The following is a 19,253-nucleotide window of genomic DNA, read 5'->3' as shown; positions in this document are numbered from 1 at the left end:
AAGTGTCTTCTGCTATAGCCCCGGGCCGACCAATGCCTTGTGAGTGGATTTGGTAGACAGAAACTGAAAGAAGTCTGGCGTATATATATATATATATATATATATATATATATATACGTATGTGTGTGTGTGTATATGTTTGTGTGTCTGTTTGTACCTCCAACATCGCTTGACATCCGATGCTGGTTTGTTTATATCCCCATAACTTAGCAGTTTGGCAAAAGAGACCGGGGCGTAGTGGGCGCGAACAAAGTCCTGGGATTGATTTGCTCGACTAAAAAGAGGCGGTGCTCCAGCATGGCCACTGTCAGCTGACTGAAAAGAGTAAAAGAGTATAGATATGGCATTCACTGGAAGAGAAAAGCATTTTGTGTGTTGGAGTATACTCGGACACAGTGGAACAAGGCTGTGCATTGTGCATTTGTGAGAGAGTTCTCTAAAAAATCACCAACGGCAATGCAGATTTGGACAAGGCACAAAAAATTAAAAGAGGAAGGCTGTTTGTACAGGGCAAAAGGATCTGGACGACCACTAACATCGGAAGAGATGGTCGAGCGGCTTCGCCAAATACAAGAAGTCCATAAGAAGACAAGTCTGGAAACCCAGATTCCTCCAACGATAGTTTGGCACATCCTGAGGAAATGCTTGCTACTGAAACCTACAAACTGCAGCTCATTCAGGCCATAACGGCAGATGACAAGCGAAAGCGCAAACCTGGGGCTATGTGAAGGGCCTGATCTATGTCCCCCGCTCTTCCTGCAAACCTAGAGACCTCGAGCAGAGAATCACTACCACACTGGAGAATGTTACCCAAGACATGCTGCAGCATGTTAGGGAGAATTTAGACTACCAACTTGGCATGTGGTGTGCATATTGAACATTTGTGAAATCATTCATGGCATCCACATACCTTTGAATTTCTCATTCAAATTTGCAGGAATAAATCTTATGTTGCTCAGCATTAAGCCTGTTTAATTGCATTTGCTTTGACTCAGTTGAGTGAACTGGATCAACGTGAAATAAAGTGTCTTTCTTGCTCAAGAACACAACACTGAGCCCGGTCCGGGATTCGAACTCACAACCTCACGGTCGTAAAATCGGTGCTATAACCACTGAGCCATGCATCTTCACATGTCAAGGGATTACTGTGTGTGTGTATATGTATGCATGTGTGTGATATGTGTGTGTGTATATATATATATATATATATATATATATATATTATATATATATATATACGTATGTGTGTGTGTGTATATGTTTGTGTGTCTGTTTGTACCTCCAACATCGCTTGACATCCGATGCTGGTTTGTTTATATCCCCATAACTTAGCAGTTTGGCAAAAGAGACCGGGGCGTAGTGGGCGCGAACAAAGTCCTGGGATTGATTTGCTCGACTAAAAAGAGGCGGTGCTCCAGCATGGCCACTGTCAGCTGACTGAAAAGAGTAAAAGAGTATAGATATAGCATTCACTGGAAGAGAGAAAAGCATTTTGTGTGTTGGAGTATACTCGGACACAGTGGAACAAGGCTGTGCATTGTGCATTTGTGAGAGAGTTCTCTAAAAAATCACCAACGGCAATGCAGATTTGGACAAGGCACAAAAAATTAAAAGAGGAAGGCTGTTTGTACAGGGCAAAAGGATCTGGACGACCACTAACATCGGAAGAGATGGTCGAGCGGCTTCGCCAAATACAAGAAGTCCATAAGAAGACAAGTCTGGAAACCCAGATTCCTCCAACGATAGTTTGGCACATCCTGAGGAAATGCTTGCTACTGAAACCTACAAACTGCAGCTCATTCAGGCCATAACGGCAGATGACAAGCGAAAGCGCAAACCTGGGGCTATGTGAAGGGCCTGATCTATGTCCCCCGCTCTTCCTGCAAACCTAGAGGACCTCGAGCAGAGAATCACTACCACACTGGAGAATGTTACCCAAGACATGCTGCAGCATGTTATGGAGAATTTAGACTACCAACTTGGCATGTGGTGTGCATATTGAACATTTGTGAAATCATTCATGGCATCCACATACCTTTGAATTTCTCATTCAAATTTGCAGGAATAAATCTTATGTTGCTCAGCATTAAGCCTGTTTAATTGCATTTGCTTTGACTCAGTTGAGTGAACTGGATCAACGTGAAATAAAGTGTCTTTCTTGCTCAAGAACACAACACTGAGCCCGGTCCGGGATTCGAACTCACAACCTCACGGTCGTAAAATCGGTGCTATAACCACTGAGCCATGCATCTTCACATGTCAAGGGATTACTGTGTGTGTGTATATGTATGCATGTGTGTGATATGTGTGTGTGTATATATATATATATATATATATATATATATATATATATATATACACATATAATCAAAATAAGCAACAAGGATATCAAGAGGTAATGCAGTATGATTGTTTCATGCGACTCCATTTAATTGAACAATGCAAACATTACATCAGTTTAAAATGTAGAGCAATTTTCAGCTGCATTAAAATACAGAATTTAGTTAAATTCAAAGGACTCATTTGTAAAATTTTTTTAATCCAAAGTCGCCAAGAGGATAAGGAGATAGACAAAGAACATGTTTCACCAACATCACAGTTGTAAATGAGATTTTTTCAAAAAAGACACTGCTTTTCACTGATTATTTCTGATATTTAGATTTACTAATTGGGGTGGGGGGTCAGTTTTAACTAATAGGCTAGTTTCTCAAATCTAAAAGAAGACCAGGTGTAGTATCATTTATGGATAGGTAGACAATATAAGTGGCAAAGTCATAAACCAAGATTTCTTTGAAGCAAAGCCATTTGGTTCAGTAAGAATATACTTCAGACAAGATTTTAGCTGCTAATTTTGGAGACCAATGCTTATGGGACAGAGAGAATGATTACATATAGTAGCAGTACATTTATCTACTATAAAACAATTTTGTTATTTGTATATACACAGGCGCAGGAGTGGCTGTGTGGTAAGTAGCTTGTTTACCAACCACATGGTTCCGGGTTCAGTCCCACTGCGTGGCACCTTGGGCAAGTGTCTTCTACTATAGCCTCAGGCTGACCAAAGCCTTGTGAGTGGATTTGGTAGACGGAAACTGAAAGAAGCCCGTCATATATATGTGTGTGTATATATATATATAATATATATATATATATATATATATATATATGTATGTGTGTGTGTGTCTGTGTTTGTCCCCTCCCAACATCGCTTGACAACCGATGCTGGTGTGTTTATGTCCCCGTTACTTAGCGGTTTGGCAAAGACACCGATAGAATAAGTACTGGGCTTACAAAAGAATAAGGCCCGGAGTCGAGTTGCTCGATTAAAGGCGGTGCTCCAGCATGGCCGCTGTCAAATGACTGAAACAAGTAAAAGAGTAAAAGAGATACATTTTAGAGTTAATCTAAAGAATACTGAGAAGAATATTTCTGAATACTTTCAGTATATATCAAAAATTTTACACAATAGAGGGACAGAAAATATAAAAATAATTCCATATTTATATATTTAAATACTAACTTAACATATCTCTATAATTATTTATTAAATGGTAATTATTGGTATTAATAAAGGAAAATTAAGTTAAAGGAATATGTTAAAAATTTATATATAAATATTAACAATTTTAGTCTAAGCATATTTCTTTTATTATAAATAGTGAATATACCAGCATAGTTTATATAAGCTGAGTATGAAATCTATGATGTAAATAAGCTAAATATACCTTACCATAGTTTTGGTATATAAACCATTTTACCCAGTGTCTATAATGTTCTACAAATGATTATATTTTTTTCTTTTCTTATTTTTTTATTTTATTTTAAAACTAGTCATTTATTTATTTACAGTATTACTCTATATCATATATCTCTATAAATTTCATACCTTCATACTAAATTGATGTAATGTTTGCATTGTTCAATTAAATGGAGTTGCATGAAACGATCATACTGCATTACCTCTGGATATCTTGGTTGTTTATTTTGATTTTAATCACCTTATTTTAAATTATATGGATAATACCATATGAAATTCTGGTGCCTTCAACTTAAGTACCATATTCATCTGAATCTAAATATTACTGAACTGATCAACATCAATGGAAATTATAGCTGTGATACCAGTGCCGGTGGCACGTAAGAGAACCATCCGAATGTGGCCGTTGCCAGCGCCGCCCCGACTGGCCTCCGTGCCGGTGGCATGTAAAAAGCACCATCCGATCGTGGCTATTTGCCAGCCTCGTCTGGCACGTAAAAAGCACCCACTACACTCACGGAGTGGTTGGTGTTAGGAAGGGCATCCAGCTGTAGAAACACTGCCAGATCTGACTGGCCTGGTGCAGCCTTCTGGCTTCCCAGACCCCAGTTGAACCGTCCAACCCATGCTAGCATGGAAAGCGGACGTTAAACGATGATGATGATATATGTATGTATGTATATAAGAATAGCTTGGGTAAAGTTTAGGGAGCTCCTACCTCTGCTGACAAGTAAAGGGCCTCTCACTCAGGATGAAAGGTAGACCGTATCCAGCATGTGTGCAAACTGCTAGGCTACACAGCAGTGAAACATAGGCCATGACTGCTGAGGACATGTGTAGGCTTGAAAGAAATGAAGCTAGTATGATCTGCTGGATGTGTAATGTCAAGAGATACATACATACACGCCAGGTGTCTTTCAGTTTCCATCTGCCAAATCCACTCACAAGACTTTGGTTAACCTGAGACTATTATAGAAGAGTTTCCCAAGGTGCCATGCAAAGGACTGAACCTGCAACCATGTATTTGGGAAGCAAGCTTCTTACCACACAGCTATGCTATATATATATGGCACATAAAAAACACCATCCAAACGTGGTCGCTTGCCCTGACTGAATCCTGTGCTGATGGCATGTAAATAGCCCCAGCAGAATGTGGCCGATGCCAGTGCCGCCTGACTGGATTCCATGCCAGTGGCACCTAAAAGGTACCCGCTACACTCTCAGAGTAGTTGGCATTAGGAAGAGCATCCAGCAGTAGAAACATTGTCAGATCAGAGCCAGGTGCGACCTCCTGGCTTGCCAGTCCCCAGTCAAACTGTCGAACCCATGCTAGCATGGAAAACAGGCGTTAAACAATGATAATGATGATGATGACTAAATATATATATAATTTTCTGCTCTAAATGGACACAAAGCAAACCTGTTAACCACAAGCCAACAACTGCACTTTTGCACCAATTCGCTACCTGAATTTTAAAATTGATGAATTTGGCAATAAATTTCAGAATCTTACCTGTGTGTAATTTGCAAACAGATTCAATGGTCGACTGTTAATTTCTGTGAATACCCAGTGATTCAGTTTATCTTTCGTCTTGTTACCTGGAGTTGATTGCATACCTTGTCTGCCAGCTAAGCCCGAAGGTTCAACAGAAAGAATCTAGAAATATAATATTAATAATAATAATAATAATAATGATAACCATAATAATAATAATGATGATGGTGATAATATTGGTGATAATAATAATGATATTGATAATAATAATAATAATAATAATAATATTGATGATAATAATAATAATATTGATGATAATAATAATAATAATATTGATGATAATAATAATCATAATAATCATAATAATAATAATAATATTGATGATAATTATAATAATAATAATCTTTATTTTTCTTTTTATCACAGGTTTTGTCATAACTCCTAGATATTATTATTATTCAAATACACACAACAGATTAGACTGTTGGAAAAGAAAAAATTCCTAACAAGTAACCTTAGATGCTATTATTATTATTATAAAATAACAATGGTTTCAAAACTAATAATATAATAATCTTAATAAAATGTTAATGACTGAAAAAAAAACAGGAATAATGTTTGGAGACTGAAAATAAAATAAAAGCTGATTAATTAAGCACTTGAGAAAAACATGCTGCAAGGATGAACATTTTTAATAGTGATTTTATTAATGTTTTTTAATATCTGGTTTAAGTTGCAAGGATTATCAGCATGGCCATACACATTCCGAGCTAAATTTGTTTGTTTTACGCCTGGTTTTCATGCTAGCATGGATCAGATGAATACTTGTTATTGATGCCCTTTCTGCTGCAAACCCTTATCAGTTTTTTTTTTTTTCAGGTAAGGGACGTTTTAGTTTTATTCTACCTTAAAGTTTCATGAAATCCTCAAAAAATAAATTCTTGAGATTTGAGAAGACTTTTTGACACCAAACCTCAGAATATGATGTCTGTTAAATAATATAGCATATGGTGGTTTCATCATCATCATTGTTTAACGTCCGCTTTCCATGCTAGAATGGGTTGGACGATTTGATTGAGGGCTGGCGAACCAGATGGCTGCACCAGGCTCCAATCTTGATCTGGCAGAGTTTCTACAGCTGCATGCCCTTCCTAATGCTAACAACTCCGAGAGTGTAGTGGGTGCTTTTACGTGCCACCAGCATGGGGGCCAGTTAGGCAGTACTGGCAACGGCCATGTTCAAATCTTTTTACACATGTCACTGGCACAGCTGCCAGTAAGGCGACACTGGTAACGATCACGCTCATATAACAAAAAGTGTATAAATGCAGGCATGACTTTCTAAGTAACAGACTGCATTGGGATCATCACCATCATTTAACATCGGTTTTCCTTGCTGGCATGGGTTGGATGGTTTGAGAGAAGCTGGCAAACTGGAGGGCTACACCAGGCTCCAGACATCTGTTTTTGTATGGTTGGATACCCTTCCTTAAGCAAAACCACTTTTGCAGAGTGTAATGGACATTTTTTTGCATGACACAAGCATCAGTGCTTTTGACATGGTGCCAGCAGAGTGGTTTTAAAACAAAAGCAAAGTGGAATGGACAGAAATCAGAGGCTATGATGGAGAATAATAATTATAGGATTTTAAAGGCCTTCCCCAATAAGTTTTGCCATACAATTGAAGCAAGAAGACTAGATATGATTGTGGTGAACAAACTAAACAGACAGGCGTATGAGTGACTGTGTAGTAAGTAGCTTGCTTACCAACCACATGTTTCCAGGTTCAGTCCCACTGCGTGGCACCTTGGGCAAGTGTCTTCTACTATAGCCTCAGGCCAACCAAAGCCTAGTGAGTGGATTTGGTAGACGGAAACTGAAAGAAGCTCATCATATATATGTATACATGTGTGTGTATGTGTATGTTTGTGTGCCTGTGTTTGTCCTCCAACATCGCTTGACAACCGATGCTGGTGTGTTTACGTCCCCGTAACTAAGTAGTTCGGCAAAAGAGATCGATAGAATAAGTACTAGGCTTACAAAGAATAAGTCCTGGAGTCGATTTGCTTAACTAAAGTCGGTGCTCCAGCCTGTCCACAGTGAAATGACTGAAACAAGTAAAAGAGTAGAGTAAGATCATAGACGGCTTTTGTGTGTTTCTTTAATGGCTTGCAAACACCTTCCACACTGCAATTGTTTTCGTTTCAGCACATGATCTCAGATCAAATCACTTGCTATGCGAGTACATCTCCAATAATAATAATCTTTTCTACTAAACGCACAAGGCCCGAAATTTGGGGGGAGGGGACTAGTCGATTATATCAACCCCAGTGTTTCACTGGTACTTAATTTATCGACCCTGAAAGGATGAAAGGGAAAGTCAACCACAGTGAAATTTGAACTCAGAATGTAACAACAGATGAAATACTGCTAAGCATTTTGTCCACCATGCTAACAATTCAGCCAGCTCACCATTTTACTTGCCACGTTAATAATAATAATAATGATAAAAAATAACATTAATGATAATAACAAAAATTAAAGAAGGCAAACAATTATTTTATTACTCACTTCCCCAGTTTTGGAGTCGTTCTGTATACCAAGGGACTGCGCTTCCACTTCTTTCTTGATTATATATAATTGTCCCTTTGGTATTCTTTTGATTTCCAAATCAAACTGATTTGATTTTTTTATAAGGGATTTTAACCAAGATATAGAATCTACAGTGACTTTGTTCAGGCAGAGAAGTTCATCTCCAACATGTAGAATATGGTAAAGATTGGGGCATTCTCGTTGATTCCAGCCAGCAACCCTGGAAGTAAAAAAAAGGAAATCGCTATGATTACATTTAAACATGTGTGTGTGTGTGTGTGAGAGCGTACGCATGTGTGGGTGTACTGTATTTGTGTTTATGTATGTATATATAGTTTGGAATATATAGGTAGATAGATATACGTGTATGTATGTATGTTTATATTTCTCTCTGTCTCTCTATGTAGATAGATAGATAGATTACATAGATAGAGTACATAGATTAGATAGATAGATAGATAATTTACATAGATAGAGTACATAGATTAGATAGATATATAGAATTATTTGAAACACAAAAATTAATTTTGAGATTAATTTAATGACTCTGTATGGAAATTATTGAAAGAAATTAAAATATAACATTGAAAGATGATAAAGAATGAGAACTTACCAAATTTTCTTAGCATATTCCACAAAAGCAATGTTATATATATCTGTTCGAGATACAGAAATTGTCAAGCCATTTGTTTTTTTGAGCTCTTCTTTGAGTTGTAAGACTTGACTCATGGCTAGATTTGTAACAAAATTCGGAGCATTGTCCAAGCTTTCATCCGAAGAAGCAGTTTCTAAATCATTCTCCGTTTGCTGATCGCGAGATTTAGGAACAAAGCTGTTAGGACGGGGTGGTCTCCGAGGAGGAAAGATATCACTACGTCTGGGTATTCGAGGAGGAGGTAATGGAGGCGTATCATCTTCATGCTCTCGTTGCTCAGGAGGAATATTTACAGGTGGTTTAGCAGGGATTTGGGGTTGAGGAGGTAAAGCTGCAGGTGCTGAATGTGGAGTGTTTTGCACATGTTGGCTATTATGCACATGTTGGATGTTTTGCACATGTTGGCTGTTTTGCATGTGGAAGTCCTCATCTGAGCTCATATTACTGTTTGAATATCTTGAATTTTGGTTATTTGGAGTTAAGCTCAACTGATCAAGGTTTTCTGAAAGGAATTCCCTATTGTAGAGTATTTGTTCTGGTTTAGAAGTTGAATGAATACCATTCTTTGGGAAATTGGCAGAAGAAAGACAATTCCTGTGTTTGCATGAAGTGCACGTCACATTATTGTTTATAATGTTTGTAGCATTTTGCTCCGCATTCTCTAACTGAAGTTCGTAACTTACACCAGAACTTGAAGAACTAAGCATTGACGATGAAAGACGGCTTTGGTCTGGTTTGGCACCAAAACCAGGAAACCATGGCAGTGAGTCAATTTCTTTCATTTCCCGAGAAGAAAGTTTATGATATTTTTTCGATTGTGGTGACGTAGGAGAACTAGCACATTTAAAAGGTGAAGAATCTGAGAAAAAGTTTGTAGACGATGGTAACACAGCAGAATTTGCATTGGTTTCTTCATTGGCGCTATTTTTCAAATATTTCTTTTGATGAAATGAAGTATTATCATCAGAAGTGGTTAATTCTTGAGATCTGTGAATGACATACTTCTGAAAATCACAAACTTTGAAATTAGCTGGGTAGGAATAAACAAGATCGGTCTTGGAATTGGGGATCAAAGTACGTCCATCACAAGTATAGCCATATATGTTGTCTCCTTCCCAAGAATACTCGCTTTCTATACTGTCTCTTGATCCACCAAATGTTTTCTCATTTTGTTCCCTGCATTGAAAATTATTGTCTCTGTCACTGACATAAGCCATTTCATTGCTTTCTGAATTCTCTCGGGACACCACAGAATGATATGAAGGCGGTGTGTTGTGATAAACTTCAGATTTTACCCGAAGAGATCTTTTATTTATTTCTGGATGTAACGCCGCCAAATGAGACGTCGAAGGAATGTTAGTTTGAACTGTACCAAAATCAGAAAAGGAGAACCGGTGTGTGATGTTTCTGTTCATCAAGTTGCGTTTATTTTCCCGTAATGGAATGGGTGGGGATTCTGTTGAAATGCTGGTGTCTAAATGTTGTCCTGGAGCCAGTTTTGTGGTGACTACTGCTGCCGCAGCGGCTGCAGATAGAGTCTGTGGCACTGATGATGATGGTGATGGTGATGTAGGCAGCAGTGGAGGCGGAGGTGATGTCAGTGGTGGAGGTGTTGTTAGTGGCAGTGGTGGAGGGGCACCTGTGGGTGGTAGAAGTGGGGGAGGTGGAGGCGGTGTTAGTACGGTGGAGATTGGAGGCGGGGAAGTTCGTGGTGGGGTTGCAGGCAGTGACTCCATGATTAATTCGATGGGACGTGGCGGAGGTGGCGGTTGGTGTTCAGGAAAGTTTAGTTCCAGGGAGGACAACGAGGAAGAGCTGTATCTGTTGGGGGATGAAACGGATGAAGGAGGTGTCTCTTCCTTGTTACGCAGAGTTGGTGGTGGCAAAGGATCCAGGACATAGATATGCTCCTTAGAATCAGCCTGAAAATTGAACCAAATTGATATAAGAAAAATAACAAAGGAAAGCAAAAACACGGTAACTCTAATTTATAAAAGTTTGGAGAATTCTTTACTTTTAACCCTTTGTCATTCAAAATACTTTGTGAAATGTAAATCTTGTCTATTCACATTCTTTGAATTAATCATAGCTTCCAGATTCCAATGATATCATCAGTATCGTCACCATCTTCATCTGTTTTTCCATGCTGGCATGGGTTAGACAGTCTGACTTGAGATAGTAAGCCAGAAAGCTGCACCAGGTTCCAGTCTGTTTTGATTTGGTTTCTATGGCTGGATGTCATTCCTGATGCCAACCACTCCAAGAGTGTACTGGAGCCGTTCAAGAATTTGGACCTGGAGATCTCCGTTTCCAGCGACTGTGAGGGATTTGGTAGACGGAAACTGAAAGAAGCCCATCGTATATATGTGTGTATATATATATATGTGTGCATATGTGGGTGTGTATATGTTTGTGTGTCTGTGTTTGTCCCCCCAACATCGCTTGACAACCGACGCTGGTGTGTTTACGTCCCCGTAACTTAGTGGTTCGGCAAAAGAGACCGATAGAATAAGTACTAGGTTTGCAAAGAATAAGTCCTGGTGTCGATTTGCTCAACAAAAAGGTGGTGCTCCAGCATGGCCATAGTCACATGACTGAAACAACTAAAAGAGAGTTGAATAAAAGAGTAAGTAAATGGGTGGAAATTTTACTGGTGAATGTGTTAAATTATATGGCGCTAAGAGAGGACTCTCCCCAGACACAACAGAAGTTAAAGATAGATTTTTTTTTATTGTCCGGGTCATAATTAATTGAATCAATTATGATATATTACTAATACATGATTAATTAATCTCTGAAATATCAAAGGTAATATTAACTTTATTATGATTAGTATCCATATTTGTAAAGTAGGACTTGCAGGCTTGGCTGTGTGGTAAGAAGCTTGCTTCCAAACCATGTGGTTCTGGGTTCAGTCCCACTGTGTGGCACATTGAGCAAGTGTCTTCTACTATAGCCCTAGGATGACCAAAGCCTTGTGAGTGGATTTGGTTGACGGAAACCGAAAAATCCCATTGTACATGTGTGAGTGTGTGTGTATTTATGTCTGAGTTTGTCTCCCACCCTCCACTTGACAACTGGTGTTGGTGTGCTTACATCCCCCATAACTTAGCAGTTCAGCAAACAAGACTGATAGAATAACTACCAGGCTTTAAAAAATACTAATTCATGGGGTCGATTCGTTCAATTAAAAAATCCTTCAAGGTGATGCCCCAGCATGGCCACACACTGATGACTGCAAACAAGTAAGAGATGAAGAAAGGACAAGAATAATTCTTTCAAAAGGCAAAAGATGTCCTTTGCTTTTTTTTTTCTTTCTTTCTTTCTGTCTTTCTTTTATTTATTTATTTACTTAGATGAGTTATATGGTTGATCGATCGAATACATTCTTATTGGTCTTGAAAGAATTAGAGGTTAAGCTGCTGGCCTCCCAGATGAAACAGAATAATGGCTAGAATCTGAATTATCTTAAGATATTACGTGTAGCTTTCCATAATTATAGGATGTCAGTGACTGCAATACTAATAATATATTATATTCAAAGGTAGTGGTAGGGATAATATAGAGCGATGGACGAACTACTTTTGCTCGGTGTAATCATATCTTTTTTTCTCTTTCCAAGATGAGTTTGAACTCTGTCAAAACTGACTTAGCCTTTCGTTTTTCTGGGTTTCATAAAATAGGTGCCAGATAGAAACTGAAGAGTCAATCTTAATCAATTCGGTTTTCCCCATCCGCAAAATTCCCGACACCAACTTGAGACTAAGTTATACATCTCCATTGTATATCGTATGTAAATGTGATGATGGTATTGTGTGATTTTGGTAATCAGTTCTTTAATGTTTTAAAATCATTGAGAGCAAAGGGTTGACAGAAATATTATAATACCGAGCTAAACGTCTTACAGTATTATTTAGTACTAGCTGACCACGTGCTGTCAGTAATGACAGCTAATTGCAGCATTATATATATACTCTTTTACTTGTTTCAGTCATTTGACTGCGGCCATGCTGGAGCACCGCCTTTAGTCGAGCAAATCGATCCCGGGACTTATTCTTTGTCAGCCTAGTACTTATTCTATTGGTCTCTTTTGCCGAACCGCTAATTTACAGGGACGTAAACACACCAGCATCGGTTGTCAAGCGATGTTGGGGGACAAACACAGACACATAAACATATACACACGCACATACATATATACATATTATATATATATATATATATATATATATATATACGATGGGCTTCTTTCATTTTCCGTCTACCAAATCCACTCACAAGGCTTTGGTTGGCCTGAGGCTATAATAGAAAACACTTGCCCAAGGTAGGACTGAACCCAGAACCATGCAGTTAATTAGGAAGGATGCTTCTTACCACACATCCAAAGAACTCAAAAGTGGACTTAATGCCAAACAACAATAACAACAACCACCACCACCACAACACCAGCAGATAAAACAACAACAACAACAACAACAACATAAATATAAATCTAAAAAAAGCCTAATCTAAAAAACCAAATTCCTACACTACAGAACCATAGACCGATTTCGACAACGCCGCCACCTGTTTAATATGTTGCTGCTGTTTCATATAGAAGAATTTATTCTGAATTGCATACATTTATGTCGATGTAAACCCCCCCCCACTACTCTCTCTCCCTCTCTTCTTCTTCTTTAATGCTCGTACAGTAATTGTATAATCCGCTTGACTTAACGAATTACAGTTCCAATAATAATATTTTTCATCTGACCTATGGACTTTTTACTGTAATATTTACATTTACATATAATTCTTTCACAGTTGAGTGAACACACCTTTAGTTTTCGGAGTCCTCCAGAGAATGCTTTCGTCTGTATGCAGATATGCATGTATGCATCATCTGTGTCTGTGTGCATGTGTGCACATGCATGTGTATGCTACCTGTATGAATCATACATGTATACATTCATACGTTTTTATACACACGTTTATATGCTGATGCATGTATATGTATATATGTATGTATGTATATATATATATATATATACATATGTAATAGTGTATGTATGTGTGTGTGTCTGTAAGTGTATGTTAGTAAGTATGCGTATGCACATGCCTGTTCATCTGTGTATGTGGACATGTTTGAATGCATAAATGCAAAAAATATGTGTAGGAGTGCATGTCTGTGTGTGTGTGTATATATATATATATATATATATATATATATATATATATATATATGTGTGTGTGTGTGTGTGTGAATGCATGTCTGTATATGTATGCACACATATATATAAGCATGTGTGTGTGTGTGTGAATGCATGTATGTAAGTGTATGCACACATGTATAAGCATGTGTGTGTAATATCAATTGAGTCTCACCTGAATTAAGCCCAAAGAACTCAGTGTCTTCTCCAATATTCGTACCCATTCCATCATTTCCTGTCTGTAAAGAGAGAGAGAGAGAGAAGGAGACAAGTGAATGAGTGTTTGACTGTATGTACGTGTGTATATATATATATATATATACACACACACACATACATGCAAAGATACATTTAAATATAAACACATTTATATATATATATATATATATATATATATATATACACACACACATACATGCAAAGATACATTTATATATAAACACATTTTTTATATATATATATATATATATATATATACACACACACATACATATGTATGTATATATATAAATATACATATGTGTGTATATATATATATGTGTGTGTGTATATATATATATATATAGATATATACACACATATGTACACATATGTGCATATATATATATATATATATAATCATCATTATATAATGTCCCTTGTCCATGATGGCATGGATTGGATGCTTTGACCAGTGAGAGAAAGAGAGATTGAGTGTGAGTGAAAGAGAGAGAAAGATGTATTCGTTTAGGAAATGTTGTGACTTGCATTGCTGGTTCTGACTTCTGTAGAAAATCTATTGCAAAACACACACACACACATATATATATATAGAGAGAGAGAGAATAATTCTCTCTCTTCACGTATATGTATAATATGTATGTGTGTGAGTGTGTGCATGCACACGTGTGTAAAGTACATATATTTATATATATATTATTTTATATACATACATTTATATATATGTGTGTGTGTGTGTGTGTGTGTGTTTTAGAAAGAAAAAGAGAAAATTGAAAATGGAAGTTTGTGAGTAAAACTTCAAGTGACATATAAGCTGATGTAATGAGCTGAAAGTCTAATAAGTTTTGATAAGTCAGATTCCAACGTCTTAAACATTCTCAAAACTACCATTCATCTACATATATTATTCTGTTAGAAAATTCAAATATTTGGCTCCAGATGCCATCCCAATGGAAAATGGCTTTGAACAATACAATATATATATGTATTTTGTCTGAGGGAAAAAAAAAAAAATCATTACAATTTACATTAAAATCTCCATTTTGTTTTTTTCTCTTTTCTGGTGTTTGGGGTTGTTTGTTTTTGATTCCTTTACCAAATTATATGTTGTAATCTACTTTTACGTCTGTGGTTTTATGTAGGCAATCAGCAATCCTATAGTTATTCTGCAAAAATTGCTTCCTTGCATTGGTTACTGGTCGTTATTATTATTATTTTTTATTGAGTCACATGTCAGCCCTAATTCAGTAAATCTATGATCAAATACATTCCAGCTGTGATGCTCCCATTTTATTTTTTATTCTTGTTTTTATATTTTTTTTATTTTTGCTTTTTACCATTTTCCAAACACCATGCATCTATGTTTTTACATTACTCAATGTTGGTTTGATTTTTGAGAAAGATAGATTATGATTTTTGAAGGAAATTTTCGACTACTTTTTTCAGAATACCTTAAAATTATTTTCTATGTTTTAATCAGGAAGAAAGGGTCCTGAAAACAAGAGACCTGACTTAACTGTCTGCAACAGAGTAAACTTTGTGAAAGACACCAATATTTTTGTCGAAATTTTCAACTACTTTTTTCAGAATACCTTAAAATTATTTTCTATGTTTTAATCAGAAAGGATTGTTGTACTCGTGATTCTTTCACAGGGCCCCCAAGACTAGCAGAAATAAAGGAAGAAATGGTCTTGAAAACAAGAGACCTTGACTTGAATGTCTGCAACAGAGTAAACTTTGTGAAAGACACCGATATTTTTGTCGAAATATCTGCCATTGTTCCAACTAATTTTGAAAATAATGAAGAATTTATTGAAATCATTTGTTCATTAATAAAGTGCTTGAAACATAAATTAATGTGAGATTTTAACGAAAGATTTTAATTTAAACCTTTAACATTCAGATTACTCTGTCAAAGGTAATTCTTATTTATTCACATTGCTTTGAATTAATCTTGCATTATCTTGTAACTTCAAGATTTTACTCATGTGATTGATTATTTTGAGAATGGCATTATGGGGATTGGCATGTCTTGCAGGCCATAAAATACAACTAAAAGAGGTTGTGGTGGGTATTGCACTCCAGCCTCGTAAAACCTTCACCAACAATGACCACCCAAACAGACCCAAGAGTTGGAGGGTTGTTGCTCGAGTGATGCAAAGGTGTCATCTGCTAGAAATAGGAGGGAAAGGCAGCGAGCTGGCAGAAACGTTAGCACGCCAGCCGAAATGCTTAGCGGCATTTCGTCTGCCGTTACGTTCTGAGTTAAAATTCCACCGAGGTCGACTTTGCCTTTCATCCTTTTGGGGTTGATTAAATAAGTACCAGTTAACACTGGGGTCGATATAATCGACTTAATCCGTTTGTTTGTCCTCTCTGTGTTTAGCCCCTTGTGGGTAGTAAAGAAATTGGTATTTCATCTGCCTTTATGTTCTGAGTTCAAATTCCGCCGAGGTCGTCTTTGCCTTTCATCCTTTTGGGGTCGATTAAATAAGATCCAGTTATGTACTGGAGTCGAACTAATCTACTGACGCCCTCCCACCAAATTAAGGTGGCAAGCCGGCAGAAATGTTGGCACACCGGGCAAAATGCTTAGTGGTATTTCGTCTGCCGTTATGTTGTGAGTTCAAATTCCGCTGAGGCCAACTTTGCCTTTCATCCTTTTGGGGTTGATAAACTAAGTACCAGTTGTGTACTGGGGTCGATCTAATCAACTGGCCCTCTCCTCAAAAATTTCGGGCCTTGCACCTAGAGTAGAAATGAACATATAGGTACCTGTCTGATTCGTGACACTTCTCTTGTTAATAGAAGCTTGCATGAGTCACGCATGGCTCTGCTGTGTGGTCACGTGCAAGACATTCATCCAAGGTGAGGTGTAGTGGAATTGAACCTCAGAACACTGTGACAGTGAAGCGGATTTCTTAACCACACATCCACACTTGCATCCCATGGTTACCATGATACAACAGTAGTAGTAGTAGGAGCAGCAGCAGCAGCTTCTACTGCTGTTGTTGTTGCTGTTGTTGTTGTAGCTGTTGAAGCACTTTAAAAATGCTTCTGTGCCAAAGATAAGAATATTAAGGGATTGCTAGCATTAAGATTGCTGCTTCTAGCATAACAGTGGCGTTGGTAGTGGTGGTGGTGGTGGTGTTGATGGCTGTGGGGGTGGTGGTGGAATGTAGGTGTTGTTAGTGGTGCTGATGGTTGTGGTGGCGGTGATGTTGGTCGTTGTGATGGTGGTGGAAGTAGGTGATGTTAGTGGTGGCGATGATGGTGGGGGGGGGTGATGGCGGTAATTGTGCTAATGGTGGTGGTGGTGATGGCTGTGGGGGTGGTGGTTGTAGTAGTGGTGGAATGTAGGTGTTGTTAGTTGTGTTGATGGTTGTGATGACGAGGATGGTGGCAGTGATGTTGGTCGTTGTGATGGTGGTGGAATGTAGGTGATGTTAGTGGTGGCGATGATGGAGGCAGTGGGGGTGATGGTGGTAATTGTGCTAATGGTGGTGATGGTAGTGGTGCTAATAGTGGTGGTGGTGGTGTTGATGGCTGTGTGGGTGGTGGTGTTGATGGCTGTGTGGGTGGTGGTTGTAGTAGTGGTGGAATGTAGGTGTTGTTAGTGGCACTGGTGATGGTTGTGATGACGAGGATGGTGGCAGTGATGTTGTCGTTGTGATGGTGGTGGAATGTAGGTGATGTTAGTGGTGGCGATGATGGGGACGGTGGTGGTGGTGATGGTGGTAATGGTGGTGGTGGTGATGGTAGTGGTGGTGGTGGTGTTGATGTTGATGGCTGTGGGGGTGGTGGTTGTAGTAGCGGTGGAATGTAGGTGTTGTTAGTGGTGGCGATGATGGGGACGGTGGTGGTGGTGATGGTGGTAATTGTGGTGGTGGTGATGTAGTAGTGGTGGTGGTGGTGTTGATGTTGATGGCTGTGGGGGTGGTGGTTGTAGTAGCAGTGGAATGTAGGTGTTGTTAGTGGTGCTGGTGATTGTGCTAATGGTGTTGATGGTTGTGATGACGAGGATGGTGGCAGTGATGTTGGTCGTTGTGATGGTGGTGGAATGTAGGTGATGTTAGTGGCACTGGTGATGGTTGTGATGACGAGGGTGGTGGTGGTGATGTTAGTCGTTGTGATGGTGGTGGAATGTAGGTGGTGTTAGTGGTGGCGATGATGGGGACGGTGGTGGTGGTGATGGTAATTGTGCTAATGGTGGTGTTGGTGGTGGTGATGGTAGTGGTGGTGGTGGTGGTGGTGGTGGTTGTAAGTGGTGGATGGTGAAATAGGGGACAGTGGGGTGGGGGGTGTTTGGTAAGGCAGGTAAGAAGAGACGGTGTAGGATTTAAGCGAAGAAAATGGCAAGTCTGTTGCTGTTTATCCATTTTTTATAACTTTCAGATTAGGAAGAATGAAATTTAGTTTGTTGATCCGGTAGGTGTGTTGGGGGAGGTGGGGAAGCGGCAGATATTATGGGTGGGAGGAGAGGTGCAATTAGGGGGTAGTGGAAGTGGTATGAGAGCAAGTGTGAGTGCATGCATGTGTGTGTGTGTGTGTCTGTAGAATGGTTGATCAAATGTGGAAGATGTGGAAAGAAAAAGAAAATGTAAAGAAAAGAAGATAAGAGGACATTGAAAGACAAGGAAGAGACAATCATTATATATATACATACATATATATATACACAGATATGCTGTTATTATTATTAAAGACAGTTTGACAGCTGAACCAAACTGCTTTAAATACATGTAACTCCTACAAAATGGGTTGAGTGCCTTTCTCTTTCATCTGTCCACTCACACATGTGCGTATGTGTGTGTATATATACATATACTTATATTAATGGAAAACCTCTATAATTGGCTGATGAGCACTCAGCTTCTTAAATCTGTTGTAATACTTACAATTTTTAATAAAATGATGTAGTGCGAAACAATTGTACCAAATTACCGGAGTCATTCTTGTTGCTTATTTTTTATTATAATCACCCCGCAAATTTTTATGGATAACACCATACAAAATTTTGGTGCATCTAAATTAGGTACCATATTCATTCGAATCTAAATTTTTGCTATACTTATATATATATATATATGCAATATATATATGGCCGATGCTAGCGCCGCCTCGACTGGCTTCCATGCCGGTGGCACGTAAAATACACCAATCTGACCGTGGCCATTGCCAGCCTCGCCTGGCACCTGTGCAGGTGGCACGTAAAAAGCACCCACTACACTCACGGAGTGGTTGGCGTTAGGAAGGGCATCCAGCTGTAGAAACATTGTCAGATAAGACTGGAGCCTGGTGCAGCCTTCTGGCTTCCCAGATCCCCGGTCGAACCGTCCAACCCAT

The 19,253-nt window shown here is 38.5% G+C and overlaps 1 protein-coding gene across 4 annotated transcripts in view; it reads right to left on the bottom strand.

Annotated features, from left to right (window-relative positions):
- Positions 1–19,253, bottom strand: part of LOC115223138 — a 260,373-nt gene that overhangs the window by 4,844 nt on the left and 236,276 nt on the right. For 2 of the 4 annotated variants that reach the window (XM_029793555.2, XM_029793573.2), the window contains 5 exons: positions 13,864–13,927; positions 8,458–10,421; positions 7,824–8,064; positions 5,271–5,414; positions 3,292–3,360 (listed from right to left, as the gene is read on the bottom strand). In XM_029793555.2, the coding sequence (XP_029649415.1) occupies positions 3,292–3,360; positions 5,271–5,414; positions 7,824–8,064; positions 8,458–10,421; positions 13,864–13,927 (2,482 nt within the window). The remainder of the gene's footprint in view (positions 1–3,291; positions 3,361–5,270; positions 5,415–7,823; positions 8,065–8,457; positions 10,422–13,863; positions 13,928–19,253) is intronic. The other 2 variants (XM_036511919.1, XM_029793565.2) reach the window with 1 other exon arrangement.

This window comes from Octopus sinensis, linkage group LG2 (genome assembly GCF_006345805.1).
Source record: "Octopus sinensis linkage group LG2, ASM634580v1, whole genome shotgun sequence".
In the NCBI taxonomy this organism is placed as follows: Eukaryota; Metazoa; Mollusca; class Cephalopoda; order Octopoda; family Octopodidae; genus Octopus; species Octopus sinensis.
This window is presented reverse-complemented; position numbering and strand designations above follow the sequence as displayed.